The 21,202-nt window shown below is 42.5% G+C and overlaps 2 protein-coding genes across 2 annotated transcripts in view; one reads left to right on the forward strand and one right to left on the reverse strand.

Annotated features, from left to right (window-relative positions):
* Slc30a6 (solute carrier family 30 member 6) overlaps window positions 1–7,563 on the forward strand; it is a 50,942-nt gene extending 43,379 nt beyond the window's left edge. Inside the window, exon 14 of the mRNA XM_004627593.2 lies at window positions 6,191–7,563. Within this exon, the coding sequence (XP_004627650.1) occupies window positions 6,191–6,691 (501 nt within the window). The 3' untranslated portion in view covers window positions 6,692–7,563. The remainder of the gene's footprint in view (window positions 1–6,190) is intronic.
* A 2,768-nt stretch (window positions 7,564–10,331) lies between these two features.
* Window positions 10,332–21,202, reverse strand: part of Nlrc4 (NLR family CARD domain containing 4) — a 53,763-nt gene continuing 42,892 nt past the window's right edge. Inside the window, exons 10-11 of the mRNA XM_023711258.1 lie at window positions 20,413–20,580; window positions 10,332–10,904 (exon numbers count right to left, since the gene is read on the reverse strand). Of these exons, the coding sequence (XP_023567026.1) occupies window positions 10,612–10,904; window positions 20,413–20,580 (461 nt within the window). The 3' untranslated portion in view covers window positions 10,332–10,611. The remainder of the gene's footprint in view (window positions 10,905–20,412; window positions 20,581–21,202) is intronic.

Below are 21,202 nucleotides of genomic sequence, written 5' to 3' on the forward strand. Positions count from 1 at the left end.
AAAAAAAACTACAAATTTTGGAGCCAGGGAGATGGCTCAGTGGAATATGTGCTTCCCTGGCAAGTGCAAGGGCCTGAGTTCAATCCCAAGTTCCGCAAAAAAAAAAAAAAAAAAAGCATAGAGCAAAGTACTTCAAGTCTTGCAAGAAAACAAATTCCAACCCAGACTGATACACCCTGCAAAACTCTTTCAAGTTTGATGGAGAAGTGAAATATTTCATGACAAAGAATTTCATGACGACAAAGCCAGCCCTACACAGACTACTAAAAGAGATTCTGGAGAGGGATCAAAATGACCACAACTCCATGAGTGAGAACGGAAAGAGATCACCAAATAGGGCAAACAGTTAAACACAGAAAAAGAGGTATTCAACAGCAGTCTTGCAATTATTCTGTTGTGTACAGCAGCAAAATATTTCCATCAGCATACTCTACAAATGGACTTCTCCTGCACCCTAAGGGTAATGATTCTGTCTGGGTCTGCAGGGTGGATATCAAGGAAATAGCAGTAGCTCAGTCCCACAAGTGACACCTGGCCACCAGTAAGCGTCATGGACACTGTCCACGTCCACCACATTCTAGAATTTTGTGAGATATCCTATCCCCAAACTGTGAGAAGTGCTGGTCATATATTTGCCATTCCAGTATTTTTGTTATGGTTTATTCTTAGTAATTTTTTACTATCATGAAAACTTTTTCTTAGTTGATATTTTTGTATATATTAACCTAATCAAATACTGTGTAAGTATGGTGAATTGATCACAGATTCATACATATGATACACTACATTCTGGCCTCTTAGTTGCACTCAATTTTAATTTTAATCTTTGAATATTATTTTGAAATATTTAATTTTGAATTAATGAACAATTAATTTTCTGAATATTGTTTAATTTTAATTTTTGTTTTATAATTTATACTTGCTTTGACTTACAATCTACTTTAAAGATTGTACATGGCATGACATATTCTTCTGTTAGAAACTTTCAGAAGTGTATATTTCTGTTTTCCATGACTTTATATTCTTCCTTGTCTTTTACACACACACACACACACACACACACACACACACACACACACACGAATTGTATATAACCTGACATAAGATTGATACTGTTTTGTGGAAATCTTCAATGACCTTTTAAATGGGTTCGTCTAATATTATATTTTACATAGTCCTGCATAACTACCATTTTGAGAGGTCTTTATTCTTTATCCAGGACCATACAGCTACTTCTCTTTCCTTCTGGATTATGGTCTTTGTTATTTTCTATATGCTACGTCTGGAGGATTTAGAATATTTTGAGTTTGTATAACTGGAAAATATTTTACTTTTAGTTCTCAAAGGTATGTTTGCCTAGGTATAAAATTCAATGAGGGGGCTGGTGAGATGGCTCAGTGGTCTAAAGCACCTACTTAGAACAAGCTTAACAAAGCACAGGGACCGCGGTTCAATCCCCCAGCACCACATGCCAGCCAGCCGCGCCTCCTGGTGGGCTGAGCTGCCCCCCCCACATAAATAAATAAAATTTAAAAAAAAAAAAGAAAAGAAAAAAAAATTCAATGAGGACAAAATTTTTTTTCAGTCCTTTGAGTAAATAAGTCTAGTTTCTTACCCATTTGCTGGGTTTTTTTCTAATGTGTAATGAGATGTTATTTAATTTTGTTCTTCTATAGCTAGTATTTTTTCTATGTATATGCTTTAATGATTTTCTTTTTTATATATTTAATTTTTAAAATTTTTTTACAGTTAGTTTTGAATAATTTCAGTTTTATGTATCTTGATACAATTTTATTCATATTTCTTGTGCAAAAGGTTCATTTTTCTTGGAAATGTGGTGCTATGATTTTAACTAAATTCAGAAATTTTAAATCTATAAATATTTATTGCCTACCCCATTCTACTTTGAGAATTCTAATTATATGAATGTAAGTTTCTTGATTTTGGCACAGAGAGAACAATTATATGACTAATTTGTAAACTTTTCTTCATGTTTATTTTAGACAATTTTTATTGTTTTTGTTTAGTTGTTTATTTTATTTTTATTTTTATTTTTATTTTTTTGTGGAACCAGGGATTGAACTCAGGCCCTTGTGCTTGCCAGGCAAGTACTTATTCTACTGAGCCATCTCCCTGACCCCAATTTTTATTGTTATATTTATTTAAGTTTCTAAATTTTTTTTACAGTGTACAATCTGTTAGTAATCTCATGTTACATACTCACTTCAGAAATATTTTTCTAAAATTAAAAAAAAAAGACAGATTTCATAGGTGGGCAAACTGGGGTGATCCTGCCATGCAGTAGTGTCATTTACCTCCCAGTCCTTCCTTTCAAGCTCGTGCTCTTGTGGGAAAATGGCTTTCACTTTCCCTCTCCCCTGCTTTTCCTGCTGTAGGGGTTTGTTTGTTTGCTTGTTTGTTCGTTTTGAATGTCTCAGACTCATTGTCTAGTGAATTCTCCAGAAAGGATCCCTGAGAAAAATAGTTCCTGAATTGGTGTCCTGTTTTTCTGACAGGATCTTTCTTCTTGGGAGCTTTGGGTACCAGAAAACAAACACAGTACCTCACACCTGCCAGGCAGGCGCTGTGCTGCCGCTGAGCTATATCCCGGCCCCGTTTATGGTTTGTGTCTCTTGTGTGGTTACGGCCGTGGTGCTCCAGCGGCGCCGTCGCTTAGCGTGCAGTACTTAGGCAGTGTTGTGTTCTTGTGGTGGTCTTATAATCTGTTGGGTTTTTTCTTGTAATTTCATGTGAGATTTGGTTTCAGTCCTGTACTCATGCTCATTTTTATGTGAAATTAGTTTATTGAACTTTAAAATTAAGACTGATTTATAGTAATGTGTATGAATCCATAGTTTGGGAGCTCCTCGTGATTTCATAAAGGGAATTTCCTTCAGTGTCCGTTTGAACCTCTTCATCTGGGTGAATTTTCTCTATCCTGTTTCTCTGCTGTGCTGCTCAATTTGGGTTCCTGACCCTGTTCTTTCCTCTTAGTGTGGGGCTTTGTCTTGTAAAATGGTTTTGTCTGCTTGCTTTTGAGAGCTCCAAGGGCTCAGGCAGCTGCAGCCCTGCACACTGGGTCACATCACAGACCTGGAGGATCACACACCCAGAAGCCTCTCCTGGCTCCGCCTGCCTTCTCCCGGGGACTGTCCTGGAGTTTCATTAAGTACCTAGTTAGCTGCTGTTGGGTTTTTAGATCATTCAGTTGTCCTGTTGCTTCCTGCTTCCTCCTACACAGCTTCTGATACCATATAAGTGTTACACCTTGTATTTGGAATTAAAATGGAATATTACTTTGCTTAGGTTTTTTTATGTTATTCATAAATTTTCAACATTACTGTCTTTGTTCTTTGAGAACATTTGGACATATCAAAAACTTCTGCTATCTTCCAAGAATCCCGGCGCTTTTTTTCCCCCTGGTACCGGACATTGAACTCAGGACCCTGCGCTTGCCAGGCAAGCACTTATTCTACTGAGCTATCTTCCCGGGCCCTCCAACATAATTTTTAATGGCTGTAGAGTTGTAAGGAGTAGGGGTTGTTGTTGTTTTGTTTTGTTTTTGAGATAGAGTCTTGCTTTGTACTCCAAGCTGGCCTCAGGCTTGTGGCAGACCTCCTGCCTCAGCCTCCGGAATGCTGGGATTATAGGTATGCACCACCATGCCTGGCTCCATGATTATCCTTGAAGATTTACTTTTAGTAGTGGATTTGAGAGTCAAAAATAATCATCTTTTTATGGCATTTGATGTGAATTGCAGGTTGCTTCTAGCAGTGCTGTATGATTTATATTCCCCCAACATTATATTTAGTTTTTAACCATTTTTTTAGTTATACCAGTGATAGTAATAAGTGAGTAGTGAGCAGTTCTTAATCTGGATGGTTTAGACATAAAAGGTGTAGTCATCTCAGCTATTCAGAAACCACACCTGTGTGGTCCCTGGATAATTAACAGAAGAAGCTTTAGAGCTCCCAAAGTCAGTTCATAAAAGCCTTATTTATTAAAGTTTTTAATTGCATTGGTACATGTTTGTAGTACCTAATAATTATGCTCATTGTGAGGAGTTGGTACACATATGTAACACATCTTAATTCTTTTTATGACCAGTAAGCCTAAGTATAATATATGTATCACCTGTATAGGAGACTGTTTAAACTCATATGCTAAAATGGTTTTCACTGGTTTCCATGTTAAACTGAAAGAGTATACTGTATTTGTCACAGTTTTGTAGAGTGTCAAATATAAGCAGTAATGTCAAAGAAAAGGGAAAAATCAAAGGTGACGGTTCCTAACCTGGCTGCAGAAGGCAGGTATTTTCTCTGTCACATGATGACAATACTCTGTATTTGGCCTTCTAACTCATACACTGAGATATGTCATAATTAGGTAAATTGTTTGGCTAATTTACATACACTTATTCTAAGCTTTTCTATTAAGAAACTCTGAGTTTAGAAAGCAGCATGTCTGGACATTTTATTTACTGTACAACTATATTTTTATTTTTATTAAGTAAATAGTACCTAGTTATTAGAAAGCAGTTTATGACTAAATCAAGAATTGAAGAAAACACCTTAATAATTTAGCCATCTAGAAATAATTGCTGTCATTCTTGGTATTTTTCTTTGTGGACTGTATGTTTTCTTAAAGTTCATTTTATTTTTGTTGTTGTGTGCTTTAATCAAAATAGTATCATTCATTCCAGTATTTACATGTTGTTATCTACTTTAAATATATAATGTACAGTAAACACCTTGTCAAGTTGCTGACATTCTTCTAGCCATCATTGAAGTGCCTGCTGTGCTCTGTCCTCTGAGTACCTAGGGTAGAAACCTTGAGGTCATTTTTGATAAGTCCATCTCCTTCATCTATTAGTTCCATTTGAGTATCATCACATCATACTGTGTCTACCTCTGGAGTAGAATTAATCCATCTGTTCCTCTTTTTTTTTTTTTTCTTTTTTGGCAGAACTGGGGAAATCTGTTCCTCTTGTAGCTTACTTTTTTTTTTTTGGTATTGGGAATTGAACTCGGGACTTTGTGCTTGCCAGGCAGGTGCTTGTCCTGCTGAGCTATATCCCCAGCCCTACAATTTTTATCCTAGCAAAGCAATCTCATTTCTAACTTAGATTGTTGCTGTTATTTCCTACCTCATTACTAATCACCCATGAGCACAATAGTGTTTCTAAATTCAGTTGTGACTTCTGTTTGAATGCAGCTTACCATTTTAGCCTCTCTGAGCCTTTTACCTGATTACCTATTCTTTTCTTCTCTTCCTTCATGCCTTATGTTTCTCTCCTGCCCTTCAAATATTTTTACTTCCTTCTGTGTTAGTAATATTCTTCATTTTAGCATAGGATGCCTTTCTCTAAGTGTGTGTGTGTGTGTGTGTGTGTGTGTGTGTTGGATTGGATACAGGGTTACATGGTTCAGACTCAGTAATTCTCCTTTATCAGCCTCCCCATCACTGGAATTACAGGTGTGTGTCACCAAGCCCAGCTTAGGGGCCAGCCTGGTGCATGTGGGGTTCAGGGGCCAGCAGGGCGTGTGGTACCAGGGATCGAACTTGGGACCTTGTGCTTGGCAGACACTTATCCCACCAAGCTATCTCCCCTACCCCCCTCCAATTTTTGAAATTCTATTTAATTGTTAACCCTAAATCAAATGCAGTCTTCTTTTGAAGGTCTTTTCCATTTGGAATTTATACTTTTTTAAAAATATCTATTTTTTGCTGCCCTTCCATTTTAATGTTTTTGTTTTTGTTGGTACTTTTCTGGTATGGGGATCAAACTCAGAACCATCTGCTTTCCAGGCAGGCACTTATGCCGCTGAACTATATCCCTCTGTTTTAGTTCTGTACATTTCTTTTTTTTTTTTTTTTTTCAGAACCAGGGATTGAACTCAGGCCCTTGTGCTTGCCAGGGAAGCACTTAACCTACTGAGCCATCTCCCTGGCCCCTGTACATTTCATTTATATTCTACTTTGCATTAGAGTATTCCTTTCTCCTAAATGAACTTCTTTCCTTTGTTAATATTTTAGAGGGATAAATACTACTTTGTTGGCCTTTTATATTGGTAATCATGAATAAATTGTCTTTAAAAATAGCAAGACATTAAGCTTGAATGTTTACCTCTAATGGACCATTCAGCAGAATAATTCTAAGCACTTTCTTTCTTGTGATTTTGCCCCTTAGGCTGGATCAGTGCATGTAAGAATTCGACGGGATGCCAATGAACAAATGGTCCTTGCTCATGTCACCAACAGACTCTATACCCTTGTGTCTACTCTGACTGTTCAGATTTTCAAGGATGACTGGATTAGGCCTGCCTTGGTGTCTGGGCCCGTTGCAGCCAATGTGCTCAACTTCTCAGACCATCACATAATCCCAATGCCTCTTTTTAAGACAGCTGATGATTTGAACCCTGTCACATCGACTCCAACTAAACCTAGTAGTCCACCTCCAGAGTTTTCATTTAACACCCCTGGAAAAAATGTGAGCCCAGTTATTCTTCTAAACACACAAACAAGGCCTTATGGTACTGGTCTTAATCATGGACACACACCATACAGCAACATGTTGAATCAAGGACTCGGAGTTCCAGGAATTGGAGCACCCCACGGATTCAGGACTGGTTTTACAAATACACCAAGTAGATATGGAAGTAACAGCAGAATTGGACAACCAAGGCCATGATGTACTGTAACTTACTTTTACGAGGATTATTGACTTTTGGCTTCCGGTTTATTTAGTAATCCAACTTTGCATTGACTGTTGAATTATTTACACTAAATGTTAAGAGTATAGTGGGCTTGTTCACCTTTCATGGAACCTATAAACTCTATTTTTGTAAAATGTTTTTGTGGCAGTGAGATCCTTGCAAATGCTGCAGACTTTAAATAGGCTTCTTTTAGAAAGTTTGTTTCTCTAGATTTTAGTTTTGTTCTCTTTACTTTTGTAACTGCCTGCAATGTGATAATACCTCACCTTTATAAGAAAGCCTCTTGATTTTTTTCAGTGAAATTTATAGACATGCTTCATGAATAATATACATATTAGGAAAGGAAAGCAATGTCATTTTTAAAGTAAAAGTCTTTTATAATTTTTTCAGATTTAATTGCTACTTTTTTTTAGCTCCTCTTAAATTATACCTTTGTATTTTGTTTTGGTTTTGTTGTATTGTTGTTTGAGGCAGGGCTTCACTGTCAAGTTCAGACTAGCCTTCAATTCACTTTATAGTCCAGACTGGCTTCCAATTCTCAGTAATCCTCCTGCCTCAGCCTCTCAAGTGCTGGGAGTATAGGGGGGGAACCACCATTCCCAGCTCTGAATTATGTCTTGCAAAGTATTAGCAAATGTTTTTATTAGAAATTTTTGGACACAGTGTACTATCTTAACACAATTTAAAGGTCTTTTAATTATGTGGATTTTTGTTAAAATTTGTCACGTTCACAGATTTCAACACATTGGATGTTGTCACTGGGGTGTTAGTGTTGGGGGGGCAGTTTTTTGGTCATTGTTGTTTTTGGTCTTTTTGAGACAGGGTCTCACTGTGCTGTTAAGGCTGGCCTGGAGCTCACTTTGTAGCCCACACTGGTCTTGAACTCACAGTGATCCTCCTGCCTCAGCCTCCAGAGTGCTGGGATTATAGGTGTGCACCACCGCCCAGTTGGTATTGGTGTTTTATTTTTTTATTTTTATTTTTAATTGGTGTTTTAGACAGAGTCACACTATAGTTCTGGCTGGCCTTAAAGTAACCATGTAGCCCAGGCTGGCTTTGAATTTGTGAAGATCCTCCTGCTTCGTCCTCCCAAGTACTGGGATCACAGGCGTGGACCCGAATGCCTGGCAACAGTTGTAAATAGTTGATGGTTCTCAGTGTTTTATTTAGTTAAGTGAATACCAAACCTTTCATGAAATGCAATGAAAGAATCCCAGTTTTCTATGTTCATAATAGTGGAATGAATCTTTTCAAATTACCTTTTAATTGTTGTATTTCTCATTTTATTACCAAAACATATCACCAAACTATGTGGAATTCCTTATAAATATCTTTTGGTATTTGATATCTTTTCAAATTTGCATAATTCAGCTATATTTTATATAATTTCACCGAAGTATAATGGACTATACATTGCAGGATACAGTATTATGAAGCCTGTGGGCAGTTAAAGTGAATTGTTAATGTGATTCAGTGTGAGAATCATCTAAATAATTTTTTGGTTGTTTTTTGAAGGCAGATTTTAAAGCCTTTCCAATGGGGCCAGTATTACTCACAAAAAGCATAATGAGCAGCAGTCATACAGTACCTGTGAAGTTTGTTTTATGTTGTTTTATCATTCTATAGCTATGATTTTTTACGTGAATTTTGAAAATGGATTTGGCTTCCCTAGAACCCATTGTGTTGTCTGGAGCCCTGTGACTTTTCAGCCTCCACACAGCGATCTAGAGAAGACACTTGTCTTGGCAGCATTGGTAACAGTTCATCCTCTTTATAAATAGGACACTTCCAAGTCCTCCTTCACAGTAGAATAACAAATGTCAAAAAATCCACCTGTATCAAGTAAAATTGTAATCATCTTTTGTAAAAAAGTGACCACATTCTAAGAACCTTTTGCTTAGCAAAGTGTTGACCATTGTTTTTGACAGCTGCAGCTCTGTTTGGGCGAAGAAGCACAGCCCACGCGTCCCCTCAACCCTGGGAAAATGAAAGTTTATAACACGGCAACCTGTTTCTTGTCCTTTGTCTTACGTCATCCAGCTATGTACTGTACCTAGTATTAGTCTACTGCTAAAAGGGGGTTTTCCTCCATTGACCTCATCCAAACGTGAATTGAGGTCATGTGTGAAATTTAAAGGACAGTCACGTCCTGAGTGATAATTAAGACGTGTGTGCTGCGTCCCCATACATGTCTTCTCGTGTCTTCCTGTGGGATTTTTAAGTGACTGGATACTGAGCAGAGATCTGCATCAGGTTCTGTGCCTGCTTCCTTAGACTCATTCAGAGGCCGTATCTGCAGCTGTGCCACAACAGGGGCACTACTGCTCACCTGCCCTCCTTGAGAAAGGACCCTCAGACGTGCCTGTGGGCCGTGAAGGCATTGGTGCGACCTGCTGAAAATCAGTGGTGCCAAACGTTGCAGACGGCATTGCCCGCCCACTATTTCATAGAGGTCTTGCTGGCCGAGTTCTCACCAGCTCCTGGATATGATCATGGCCAGCACAGCTTTCTGCAACACTGCAGCGGCATTGTTGGTAAGTCTTGCCAGAGGATAGCTTGAAACAAGACAGAAAAAAAAAAAAAAAAAAAAAGGAATTTCAGCCCAGGCCTGTGATTATAAGCAAGCTCCTTGGAGTGTGACTAATTCCATTTGAAGAAATCACTGTATGTAATGGAACAATCCCTGGACTGGAAGGTAATAGGGTTCCAGTCCTGCCGTGGAAGCTATAGAAGCAGTTTTGTAATCCTGAACAAGCGGGTTAACATCTCTGAGCTTTCTCATCTGTAAATTAAGGAAGAGAATGAATTAGTTGATCTGTAAAATTTTATGACTAAATCTATAGAATAGATGCCCAATTACTTAACGGATTCACCCCAAGTTTCTAACTTCTACCTCAGCATGCTGGCCAAGGGTTACCTACACCAACAGCTAAGCCATTAATTTGAGTTGCCATGAGAATAGAAGATGCACTACAAGTACAAGCTAGTTTTTCCTAAACCCTTGATTTCAACCTGTTTGAATTAGGTTTTTTAGATGTTTTTGGGAGTGGCTATTTTGGGAGATGGAGAAAAGGTCAAGGCTGGGTGTGCTTGGCTTCCATAGGGAGCAAATGAATGAGATATATTTTCTTATTTTCTCTCTCTCTTCATTATGGAATTATATACAGGGAATGGTTCCGCTACTGCAGAAGGTCTGACTTAGAAGCCTCTGGTTTACTTGCTTATCAACTGCCAGTTCTTACTTGACTAAAGAATGCGAGTCTTCTTTGGTAGTCCAGTATGCGTCCAATATGAGAAAGTGGTTTTTTTACATTCCAAATCCTTTAATTGGAATTAAACATTTCGATTAAAGAGCATTAGATAATTCTGGTTTGCTTCTTCACAATGGCTTTTTGTTGTTTCTGTTTTGTTTTGGCAGTACTGGGACTTAAACCTGGGAGCACTGAGTTATAGTACATCCTGAGCCCTGAACTTTCTGAATTTTGAGCCAGAGTCTCACATTACTCAGGCTGGCACTGAACTTGTGATCTTCCTACCCCACCCTCCTGAGTAGCTGGGAGTACAGGCATGCATCACCACACCTTAAAGCATCAAACTATTTATTGATGATTTATTTATATTTAGCAAATATTTGCTGAATCAGTTACATGCCAGGAACTGTACCAAGTAATATTATACTAGTTTTTGTCCCCTAGTATCCTTGGGGCCAAGGGTCACACAGGATGTGCTAGAGTCCCTTCAAGGAGCTGATAATCCTACTTGGAGAGAGGAGACACCGAACTACTGTACGAGTCATAAAGTTAAACTCCCATTTCCTCATCTTCTTCCAAGGATTCTAAATCATGCTGAAAGTAAAGAGCACCCCACGTTCTCATTAGCAAAGGGTGTCTTTTACTTAAGCAGTTACTAGCTTGAAAGCACCTTTAATGACACTGATATCTTCATCATCAAATTGCCATCCAATAAGCCTAGCTTCTTGCAAAGAAGTTAATTTGGATAATACATGGCCAAGTTTTCTGACTAATGCCGGGTCAGGTAAAAGTCCTTTAGTACTGAAGTCAAAAAATACTAATTGCTTAAGACTCTCAAATGCACCCATGAAGCCAAGCCATCCGTCACTGCTTGCACAGTTTTCCGCCAAATCCAACTGCTGGAAGTTCTTTAGAAGGTTCTTCTCAAAAAATGTACCTGGGTAAGGAAAGAAGTTATATTAATCAGAAGAAAACCAGTTTTTAAAGAGAAATAGGATATATTTTTTTTCTGTTTTTTAAATTTATTCTGTTTTGAAATGCCCATGTTTGGAGCAGTGCTATGCTCAGGAATAAATTAGAATCATCTACAGATAGACTCCGGATGTGGCCTATTATAGTTACAAATCATATCTTTCCTAAAGTGTCAGGGAACCCAATAAAGAGTAATTGGTAGTGGTATCGCAAGCAAATTTCAGTGAAGTATATTTTCTTCTTTTTCTGAGTCTTCCAGGAAATGGACAGTTCTTTAAAATTTGAGGAATGAAAAGTGCTATTAAATACTCAGTCAGGGGCCAGCCAGATAGCTCAGCAGATTAAAGTGCCTGCTTAGGCAGACACAGGGACCGGGGTTCAATCTTCGTTGTGCCATGCCAGCCCTGCCCCCAGGGTGCACTAAGACGGTGATGTAGACTGAGCATGGTGGCACCTGTCATCCCAGTGCTTGGGAGGCTAAAAACAGGAGGATCACTATGAGTGATCTGTGTAGTGAGACCCTGCAGACCCTTTACTGAATACATTAAAAAAAAAAAAAAAAATTCAGTTAGTTTCAAAATGGAGTAAAAGGGGACCAGTAAGATAACTCAGCAGACCAAATCACCTGCTTAGGCCAGCTTAGGCAAGCACAGGGACCACAGTTCGATCCTGGAACCACATGCTGCGCCAGCCTCGCTTCCGGAGTGGGCTGAGCCAGACAGAGTCCAGGCATAGTGGCGCACACCTGTGGTCCCAGTGCTGGGGAGGCTGAAAGGAGGATCACTGTGAGTTCGAGCTGCATAGTGAGACCCTATAACAACCAAATACTTAAAAAAAAAAAAAAAAGAGAGAAAAGTTAGGCAATATTAGGTCATTTCTCCTCTGGAGATGTAAGTCCCATCGATTTTGTCTTTGGCTATGCATCATGCCTAAGTGTAAGCTCAAGTAAAGGAACCTCCTTCAATATTTTAAGATGTAAACCGGGTATGGTGGTATGTGGTAGTACATACCTATAATCCCAGCACTCCAGGCAGGAAGATTTTTGCATGTTCGAGACCAGCCTGGCTACAAATCGCGCTCAAGGCTAGACCCTGTCTCAAAAAGATAAATAAATATCTAAAGATGTGTTGTGTTTGTTTTTAATCCTCCCTAGCCTCTTCAAGAAATACTGGGCTGGGAGTATAAGTCAGTGACACAGTACTTGCCTAGGCAGTGTGAGAGCGTGAGTTTGATTCCCAGTGCCAAAAAACAACAGTTCCTCTGTTTCTTGCAGAATGAGGCACCCTAAATAACTCCATCAATAGGAGACTGGCTATCTAATGTTTCCTTGGTTTCCTGTTACATAAAGAATGCAGCCTTTTTAGTGTTCATTCCCATGTTACCCGTTTAGGTAATATTAGAACTCAGGTGAATAAACAATAAGAGAAAATATCTCTCTTTCTTTGCACACCACCATGCAAATTGGCCAATATATGACAAGCGTTCACCTTTTTTATTTTTATTTTTTAATGTATTTTTTAATTTTACACAGCGTCTCATTATACAGTTTGGACTCGTTGTGATCCTCCTGTCTCAGCCTCCCCAGCACTGGGGATTACAGGCGTGAATCACCATGCCCAGTTTCGGGGACTGGCGGGGGTAGCACAGCACGTGGTACCAGGGATCAAACCCGGGACCTTGTTCCTACCAGGCAGGTGCTTATGCCACCAAGCTTTCTCGGCATAGACTCCTTATGCGTGGTGCCCCTTAGATGTTGCACGTGTTAGTCCTGCCCTCTGCCATGACCATTTCTGGAGGACCAATACCAGGTACGCGGTCTGGCACACAGAAGGGAACTCAGATTCCTTGTATGTTTGTACTCTGAGCTGTTACCACAAATGATAGATGTGGTATGCCTCGGGCAAAAGACAAAGGCTAAAGAGTTCAAGTTCAAGGAAGAAGGTTCAGTGCTGTGTTAAGGTCAAAAAGCAAAGAGTAAATGCTGTCTGCCTCTAGTAATGAAGGCTTTAGGACAAGACTGGTTATTCCTGTCAGACCAGCTTATGGCAGGTTGAGGTCAACCCAGCTGTGCACAAAGACTACATTACCTATATGGACTCAACCACTTTCAGTGACGATGTTGACCAACAACCTGTGATTTTAGGGTCAAATGTGGTTTTGCATAGTTTTCTCACTGGAAGAAAAATACAGTGCTAAGTCCAAGTGGCTTCTGTCATTCTCAGCACTCCCATCACCTTCAGAAGGCACTGAATTAAAAAAGCTCTTAGCTCATTGCGGATAGCATAGCGTGAGTGAGTGGGCCCTGTCTGGCAGTAGTCAAGAAACTAAGGACCAAGGTGGTCAGACAGGGTGGTTCACTGGATCGTGCATTCTTGTCTCAGCCATGTGTCTGCTTGACACCTCAGCGATCTGTGGCGTGGGGCAACACACACAGTTTCCCTGCTTCCTCTGCTATGTCCTTGGGAGCTACAACAGACTCTAGTTGTTCCTCAGGTCCTCCTCTCCTTACTCTACGTGGTTTTATCTGGATAAATACCCACTCATATACTCATATGCCAGCCTCGCTTGCCGCTAAACGCGGCTCAATTTTTGCCAGAGAAATATGGACAGAAGCAAGAATGCAATTTCCAGGCTACTCCGTAGGCAAAAAATGCCCTTTACTTCCACTTCTCCTCTTTTCCTGGCTTGAAATGTTCACAGGGCATTGACCTAGCTATGACCATGGAGTCCGAGCTACAACTGCAAGGAGTAAAGGAGTTGGTGTGTAGGCCTGAAAGGCTGCACCATAAGGTGAGATGGAAGTGAAGCTCTGTCTTCTGCCAGCCGTGGTATAGCTGGGCCTCTGTCAAGCCTGTGGATCTAGCACACGGCTCTTCACTTTCTCCTTGTCCGTCTTCCTCACGGAAGCGCTTCATTACTGCCTGCTCTGCCTTGCGGGCTCCCTGCTCTGGCATACCATCCTCTGCATCCTCGCCTCTTCACGTGCTGGCTGGGGGTGAGTGTGCTAACTGGAGTCTCCTTCCACCAGGAGCAACTTCCTTTCTCCTCAACTAGCAGAGCAGATTTCACCTCCTAACAATAATTTAAAGAACGTGAAGCCCACTCATCCTCTGGAGGCGAGCTGTGTATGCTGGCTCCCTGTTGAGGTGCAAGGGTCTTAACTCAGCTTCTTGGGTAATGTGTGTTAACAACAGGAACCAAGAGCAAGCAGCACTTTCCATAACCCCAGGGAGGCCTTTTGTTCATTGCATCTGAGATGCTTCTGTCATCACAAGAAGACTGGATCCGTGAGGAACAAAACCATGACACAAAGCTGTTGGCTGTACCTGGACCAAGGAGAGCGCAAAGTGCTCCATTCAAATTACAGGCAGTCTCAAGTGCTCTGTGGTTCTTGTACTCTAAGGAAAACTCTCAATACCAGCCCCAGAGCTCTTACTCAACTTTTATTCACTCAGCAAAAAAATTTGCGTAGTCAAGAGGCCATGGATTGTGCTCTCTGCCCAGGATGTGTGAACAGGACAAACCTGGTCCATCTCCTAGGCTTAAAGCAGTGTGAATCTGTACACTACAATTAGACACCCGCAGCGTGCTGCAGTACGTCAGGGTGCACTGCGGACACAGAAGCAGCAGGCTCTCTGACTCTGCTGTGTTCCCAGGACACTGGTAATCGGCCTTAAGATGCTCTGGGGCATGAGGAGGGTTGTTGTCAGGAGAAGCTGAAGAAAAGGCCCCACAAAGAAAGTTATTTTGCTCATCTGACCACCCCACAGTGGAGCTAACCAATGAAAAAGCCACCCTTTCCCTCAGACACACAGCTTCCTGTCAACTGTGCCTCACTCTAGAGGAACTGTGAGGAAATAGTACAGGATTGTCAGCCCTCTGTGAGCAGTGTCCAACAAAGATGCCCAAGACGAAGCGGCTGAAAAAAGGGACTCAGGCTGGGTTTGATAGCCAAATTTGATTTTAAAAAAGGCCCCCCCCACCCCCATGAGGGGTCTTCTTTTGGGGGGAGGGGGAGGTAATGGGAATCGAACGCAAGACCTCACACATGCCACTGAGCTATACCCCCGGTCTAAGGTGTCTTCATCTGTTTTGAGAAGGTACTGTCTGGCAAGGACCTCTGTAGTGTCACACCCACAGCAGAAGAGCAAAAGGAGGCTGAGAGAACAAAGGAGCTGAAACAGCCTCATGCTCTTCTGTGGTCAGCTGAATCCATGTGGGAGCCAGAGCCCCCGCAGGACCTGAAATAGCTCCCAGTCGCATGTCCCCTGCCAACACTGTTGTACTGAGGACTCACTTTCCTACACGTGCTTTTTGGGGAATGCATTCAAACCATCCCCATGAGGCAACATAGGGAACAAGAAAGCCAGGCATGGTGGCGCATGCACTTGGGAGGCTAAGGCAGGAGGCTTGCTGGGGGTTCCAGGCCAGCCTGGGTTACACAGTGAGTTCAAATCAGCCCAAAATGCAGTGAGACTCTGTCTTAAAATGGGGGTGGGAGCACTAGCTCAGAAGCACAAGCACCTGCTGGCAAGCAAAAGGTCCTGAGTTTGGGGAATAAGCGCTTCCCTGGCAAGTGCAAGGGCCTGAGTTCAATCACCGGTTCCACCAAAAAAAAAAAAAAAAAGTCCTGAGTTTGATTTTTAGTACAAAACAAAACAGGGGCCAAGTAGATAGCTCAGTAGAATAAGCGCTTGCCTGGCAAGTGAAAGGGCCTGAGCTCAATCCCTGGTTCCGCCCCCCAAAAAGAAAACAAAAACTCAAAAACCCTTTACTCACAGACCCATAAATATCACTGCAACCACTCAACAAAATTAAGGTGCTATTTTTTTTTTAGTACTGAATTGAATTCTGGTTCTCTGGCTGAGCTACATACCCAGCCTTTTACGCTTTGGGTTTTTTTAAATTTCTTGAGATGGTCCCGCTGAGTTGCCCAGGCTGGCCTCGACTTCGTGACCATCCTGTGCCAGCTTCGATAGTAGCTGGGGCCACAGGCATACACACCACAGCCAGCTGATTTGGACTCTTCTGTTTATCATTGTTTTGCTTTTATGCATAATCAGTTCTTTGTATGCCTTCTTAAGGTAGAAAATTTAATTTTCAGCCTTATTATTTGCATAAAAATTGAAAGCTATGAGAACCGCTTTCAATCCCTGCTTTTTCTGTATGCCACAGTTGTTATAGTATTTTTTTTTTTAAAATGGGTTCTAAGCAATTTTGTCAAAGTTTGCTAGTTTGAATTTGTAACAAACCTTTTCTGGCAAATTGTGTGATCTCCACCCCTAGGAACCTAAGTGCAGGGCAGAAAAAGGGCAACTTTTTTTTTTTTTTTACAGTACCTGGGATTGAACTCAGGACCCTGTGCTTGCCAGGAAAGCACTTATTCTACTGAAGGGCAACATTTAAGAGTGCCCAGGCTTTGAGTTTTGCCAGGACAGCACGCCTGGTCCACTGTGGCTTATGCCATGCCTCGCATCTGGCATCTCTGTCCCCTGGCATCTCCTGACACGTTCTCCCTTTAATTAGCAACTCCATTACCCCCTTCATCTGACACACAGGTCCTCCTCTCATTGTCATTCCCTAAATGGGCTTGCAATACCAGGGGCCAGGTGAGTTTCAGTCCCTGGTCTGAGCGTGTTTCCAAGGATGGTGCTGAGCTGGCCACCAAGACCAGGCAGAGTGGCTCACACCTGTAATCACAGCACTGGGGAGGCTGAGACAGTAGGATTGTTATGAGTCTGAGCTGCACAGTGAGATCCTGTACCAAATACATTAAAAAATAATGAAATAAAATAAGACAGCTCATTTGGGAGGAGTCTTTTTTTTTCAAACCCAGCCCCAAAGTCCCCCTCTCCTTTTGATGTTTAGGCTCAGAAAATTTAAGTTGCTGCGGGTCACGCATCTATTGAGTGGATGGGATGGACAGGTCTGTCTGTCTGTAGAATCAGTGCACCCAGCTACTTCAATAGGCAGCCCCTGGAGGGCATGGACAGGGAGCATTCCGGGAACCGAGAGAGACAGATTGCTGTCCAGCACTTGTCTCCTGCTGCCTTGTACCTGCCTCAAGCCCAGCAGATAACTTCCTCTGGGAGGTGGAGGCCTGTGCCAAGGGGAACCCTGTATGCATTTGCACTTCTGTGGCCTTTCCTCAGCTCTTCATCTCCAACCTTGTCCCCACTACAGTCAGATGACCTTTTTTGTATTCAAGCTTCTTTGGGGTGTTGTTGTTGTTGTTGTTGTTGTTGTTGTTGTTGTTGTTGTTGTTGTTGTTCTTCTTCTTCTTCTTCTTCTTCTTCTTCTTCTTCTTCTTCTTCTTCTTCTTCTTCTTCTCCTTCTTCTTCTTTCTTCTTCTCCTTCTTCTTTCTTCTTCTTCTTCTCCTTCTTCTCCTTCTTCTTCTTTCTTCTTCTCCTTCTCCTTCTCCTTCTTCTCCTTCTCCTCCTCTTCCTCCTTCTCCTCCTCCTCCTCCTCCTCCTCCTTCTTCTTTGTGTATTCTAAGGAAGGGTCTACAGAGTGTTCAGGGTCACACTACTAGATCAGACTTGTAGTGCTCCACCTGTTTACAGCCTCCCAAGAGCTGGGATTACAGGTGTGCTCCACCACTCCCAGTCATAATTGCAATCTCAGTGTGCCCCAGGGGCATACCCTGGGGGCAGGGCTGGTCCAGCAGGCCCCAGGATCAACCCCCCAGCCCCTGCACCTGCACCTGCTTGCAGGCACTTTAATCCCCTGAGCTATTTGGCCAGCTCCTCTTTTGCTTTTTGAGACTAGGTCTCACTATGCAGTTGAACTGGCCTTGAACTCACTATGTAACCCAGCCTGGCCTTGAACTCATGGTGAACCTCCTGCCTCAGCCTCCCAAGGTCCAGGATTACAGGCAAGTGCCACCATGCTGGCTCAGGCCTCTTTGTATACCAGGGATAGTAATGGTTATCTTTGATAGGGTTATAATGATAAATCTACAAATTTTTAAATATTTGAGAATAAATTACTACTATTTAGTTTTCACTCATTTTTAACTTATATTTTTTAGAGTGTATCATTATAGCTAAGTTTTCAGGAATTTGATAACTTTTCCTATTTATTTTTCTTTTTCACAAATGGGGGCTTGTAAGACACTAAGAAAGTAAAATCAAATAGAGGATTATTGCTTTTTTTTTTTTTTTTTTTTTTTTTTTGGTACCAGGGATCAAACTCAGGACTTGCACTTGCTTGCCAGGCAGGTGCTTATGCCACTTAACTATCTCCCTGGCTCTCCTTTATTTTTCTAAGATGGGATTTTTGCTGTGTAATTCAAGCTAGCCTTGAGCTTGCTGTGAGCCTCCTGCCTCAGCTTCCTGAGTGCTGGGATTACAGGTGTGCACCTCCCTGCCTGGCTGAGCTCTTATTTCACTAAACGTTGCATGTCCTTTCCTAGCCTCAGGAGTAGGAGAAATGAGTGGCTGTGTACTTATAGACTTGAAAGACCCCTGCCTAAAAGTGCCTCCCCAGCATGAATTCTAAATCTAGACACTGTTAAGAGACTCCATGAGATTACCTGAGAGGCACTATAGCTCGCTCATCAGCCTGTCAACCAGGGGGAGAGAGCTTGGCAAGCGCAAGGTCCTGAGTTCAATCCCTGGTACCACAAAATAAATAAATAAAACACTTAACCTGTCAACCAACTGCCTGCCTCCAGTATCACTGAGAATAGAGGAAGGGCCTGAAATGTCACTTAAAGAACGTGTTGGGCCTGCCTGGAGATGAACCCCCCTCACCGAAAAAAAAGCTTTATGCGCACATAGATGAGGCTTTTTGGAGATAGCTGGATCTAGGGTAGGTTAGGGTCCACTAAGGGTGTGCTAATGTTGTATAATAACTAAATTGGTCCTTAGCATAGCTCTGAATGTGGACAGTGGAAAAGCCCACCCTGCTGGGTGGCACCAATCAAAAGCCTGGTAGCCTGGATGGGAAGAAAGGGAACATGAGGCCTGCTGCTCCGCTGCTTCCTGTGGACCCTGCCATGGACTGTTTCTCCCCTGCCATGTGCCACCCTGCCTTGGAGCCAGTTGACTATGGGCTGAAACCACTACAAGCTGTGAGCTACAATAAACCTTTTTTCATTTAACTTTAGGTGTTGGGTATTTTGTCTCAGAAACAAGAAAAGTAATGAAGACCCCTGGATGGTATGATTTGATGGGTAAGAGGAAGAGGAGCCTGGAATAAAGAGAAAGAAAGATCAGATCTTGAAGCACCATTGGGTGGGGGGAAGCCGTTGGGCAGCCTCAGGACTAGAGGCAGGCACTGCTAAGAGAGAAGCTTGCAAAAGGTCAGACAGATAGGAAGGAATGCGGAAGGGGAAGAGAAATGCCGATGAGGAAGATGAAAGCTTCAGGAGGTGAATGGTGGCCATGGCTGCACTGACACTGTGAAAACAGGCCGTGGAACCGTGCGCCTTAGTGGTGAAAATGGTAACTTTTATGTCATGTGAACTACACACGCTCTACCCAACCTGAGAGGGAAGTGAAGGCAGCTGAGGCCCTTCACCAGCCTTCCACCTCAGGGGGCGATGGCCGCCAGGATGGTCCCCATTGTCACTTTCACCTCCCTGTGCTTCATACCCCTACATCGCCCCTCCCCCCACAGCATAGGGTTCAACTGGGTCACCGGTAGGTCATACAGGAAATGCCTAGTGCCAACCTTCCAAGGCTAGGCCATGGGAAGCACTGTAGCTTTGGACTTCATCCTCTGGGGAAAATTAGCTGCCGTGCTGTGAGGACATTCAGACAGCCCACTGGGAGAGAGAGTGCTAAGGACCTGAGGCATCCAGCCAACACCAGCATGAACTGCCAGGCCCAGGAGAAGCCCCTGGAGGCCGGGCCTCCAGCAGTGTCCGCCATCTTCCAGCCTGCAATTGCTTGAGAGAGCTGACGCAGAATCACCTGGCTAAGCTACTCCCATGTTCCTGAGCCACAGAAACTATAATGATTATTGTTTTAAACCATTATGTTTTGAGATGGTTGATTGCAGATAAATTATTAATGACTAAAGACAGCACCCAGACCTTTCATCAGCTGTTTGTGATGGGAGGTGTCCTCAGTCATTTAGACAGATGAGCGGGTGCTGTACTGAGCCACCACTGCTTAAAGATATTCTGTGGTTCACTGAGACACAGCTGCTTTTACCTTTGCCTATTTTGAATACCCAGTAACTTGGCTTAAATTTTTTTTTCCTGGGATTGGATCAGCCTTGCTGAATTTCAGAGAGTTACAGCTGGGATGAACAATAATGTAATATACTTTGTCAGATACCGTGAATGATTTTGAATGATTTTCCTTTCAGTCTTGTAAAGGGTCACTGTTTTAAATATTCTTCCTCATTAATATGTGTTCATTCTCTTTAAATGCACTTTTTAAAAGAGACAAGGAAAATGGACAAAAGAAATAAAGTCAACGGACGAAGTTTCTGGCCAACCTCTTGGGTCCTGTGTACCTACCTAAAATTCTAATCTCTGCATCTGTGAGGCCCCAGTTCTTCAACCCAAGCTTGGTGAGCTGCGGGGTCCCCTCTAGTCGCTCCAGCAGGCTGGCCAGGCTGACACGTACCCCCGGGCACCAAGGCAGCATCAGCGCAGACAGCTGCTCCAGGAGGCTGAGCCTGCTGACTTGAGGAAACAAAAGCAGTTCAGGAGCCAGGTTGTCTCCAAAGCGACAGAGGGTGAAGGGGCATGGGGGAGAAACGATCTCTAGGTTCGATGGCTCTGCGGCCTAGTCAGTTTGCACTGAGAATCTGTTCTGCTGTTTCATGGGCACTCCCCGACACACAAAAGCATTGTGCAGAATGGGGTAATGAAGCTGCAGCACGCGTAAGGATAACCCAACCTGCAGCAAAGAGCAAATCGCGGGCAGCCACTTAATCCCGACCCCATGCCTCTTGTGTTCCTGTGAAGTGAATCCAAAACATATCGGTCCTTTCATTTTTTGTTTTAATCATATATCACTGTCATACCTAAAAGTCTTATCACGAATTCCTTAAGCAAATTTGCCTCTAGCATCAGTCACAAGCTTTTTGAAGGAAAGATGTGAACTGGTGGCTCCGAGGCCCCTGGCCTGCAGGGCAAGGGCCCTTTAAGAAAGTGCTGGGCTATGGGGGCTGGTGAGATGGCTCAGTGGTCTAAAGCACCTACTTAGAACAAGCCTTAGCAAAGCAAAGCGACCACGGTTCAATCCCCCAGCACCACATGCCAGCCAGCCCTGCCCCCTGGTGGGCTGAGCTGGCCACACACA

Source organism: Octodon degus, unplaced genomic scaffold, assembly GCF_000260255.1.
Source record: "Octodon degus isolate 3935 unplaced genomic scaffold, OctDeg1.0 scaffold00020, whole genome shotgun sequence".
In the NCBI taxonomy this organism is placed as follows: domain Eukaryota; kingdom Metazoa; phylum Chordata; class Mammalia; order Rodentia; family Octodontidae; genus Octodon; species Octodon degus.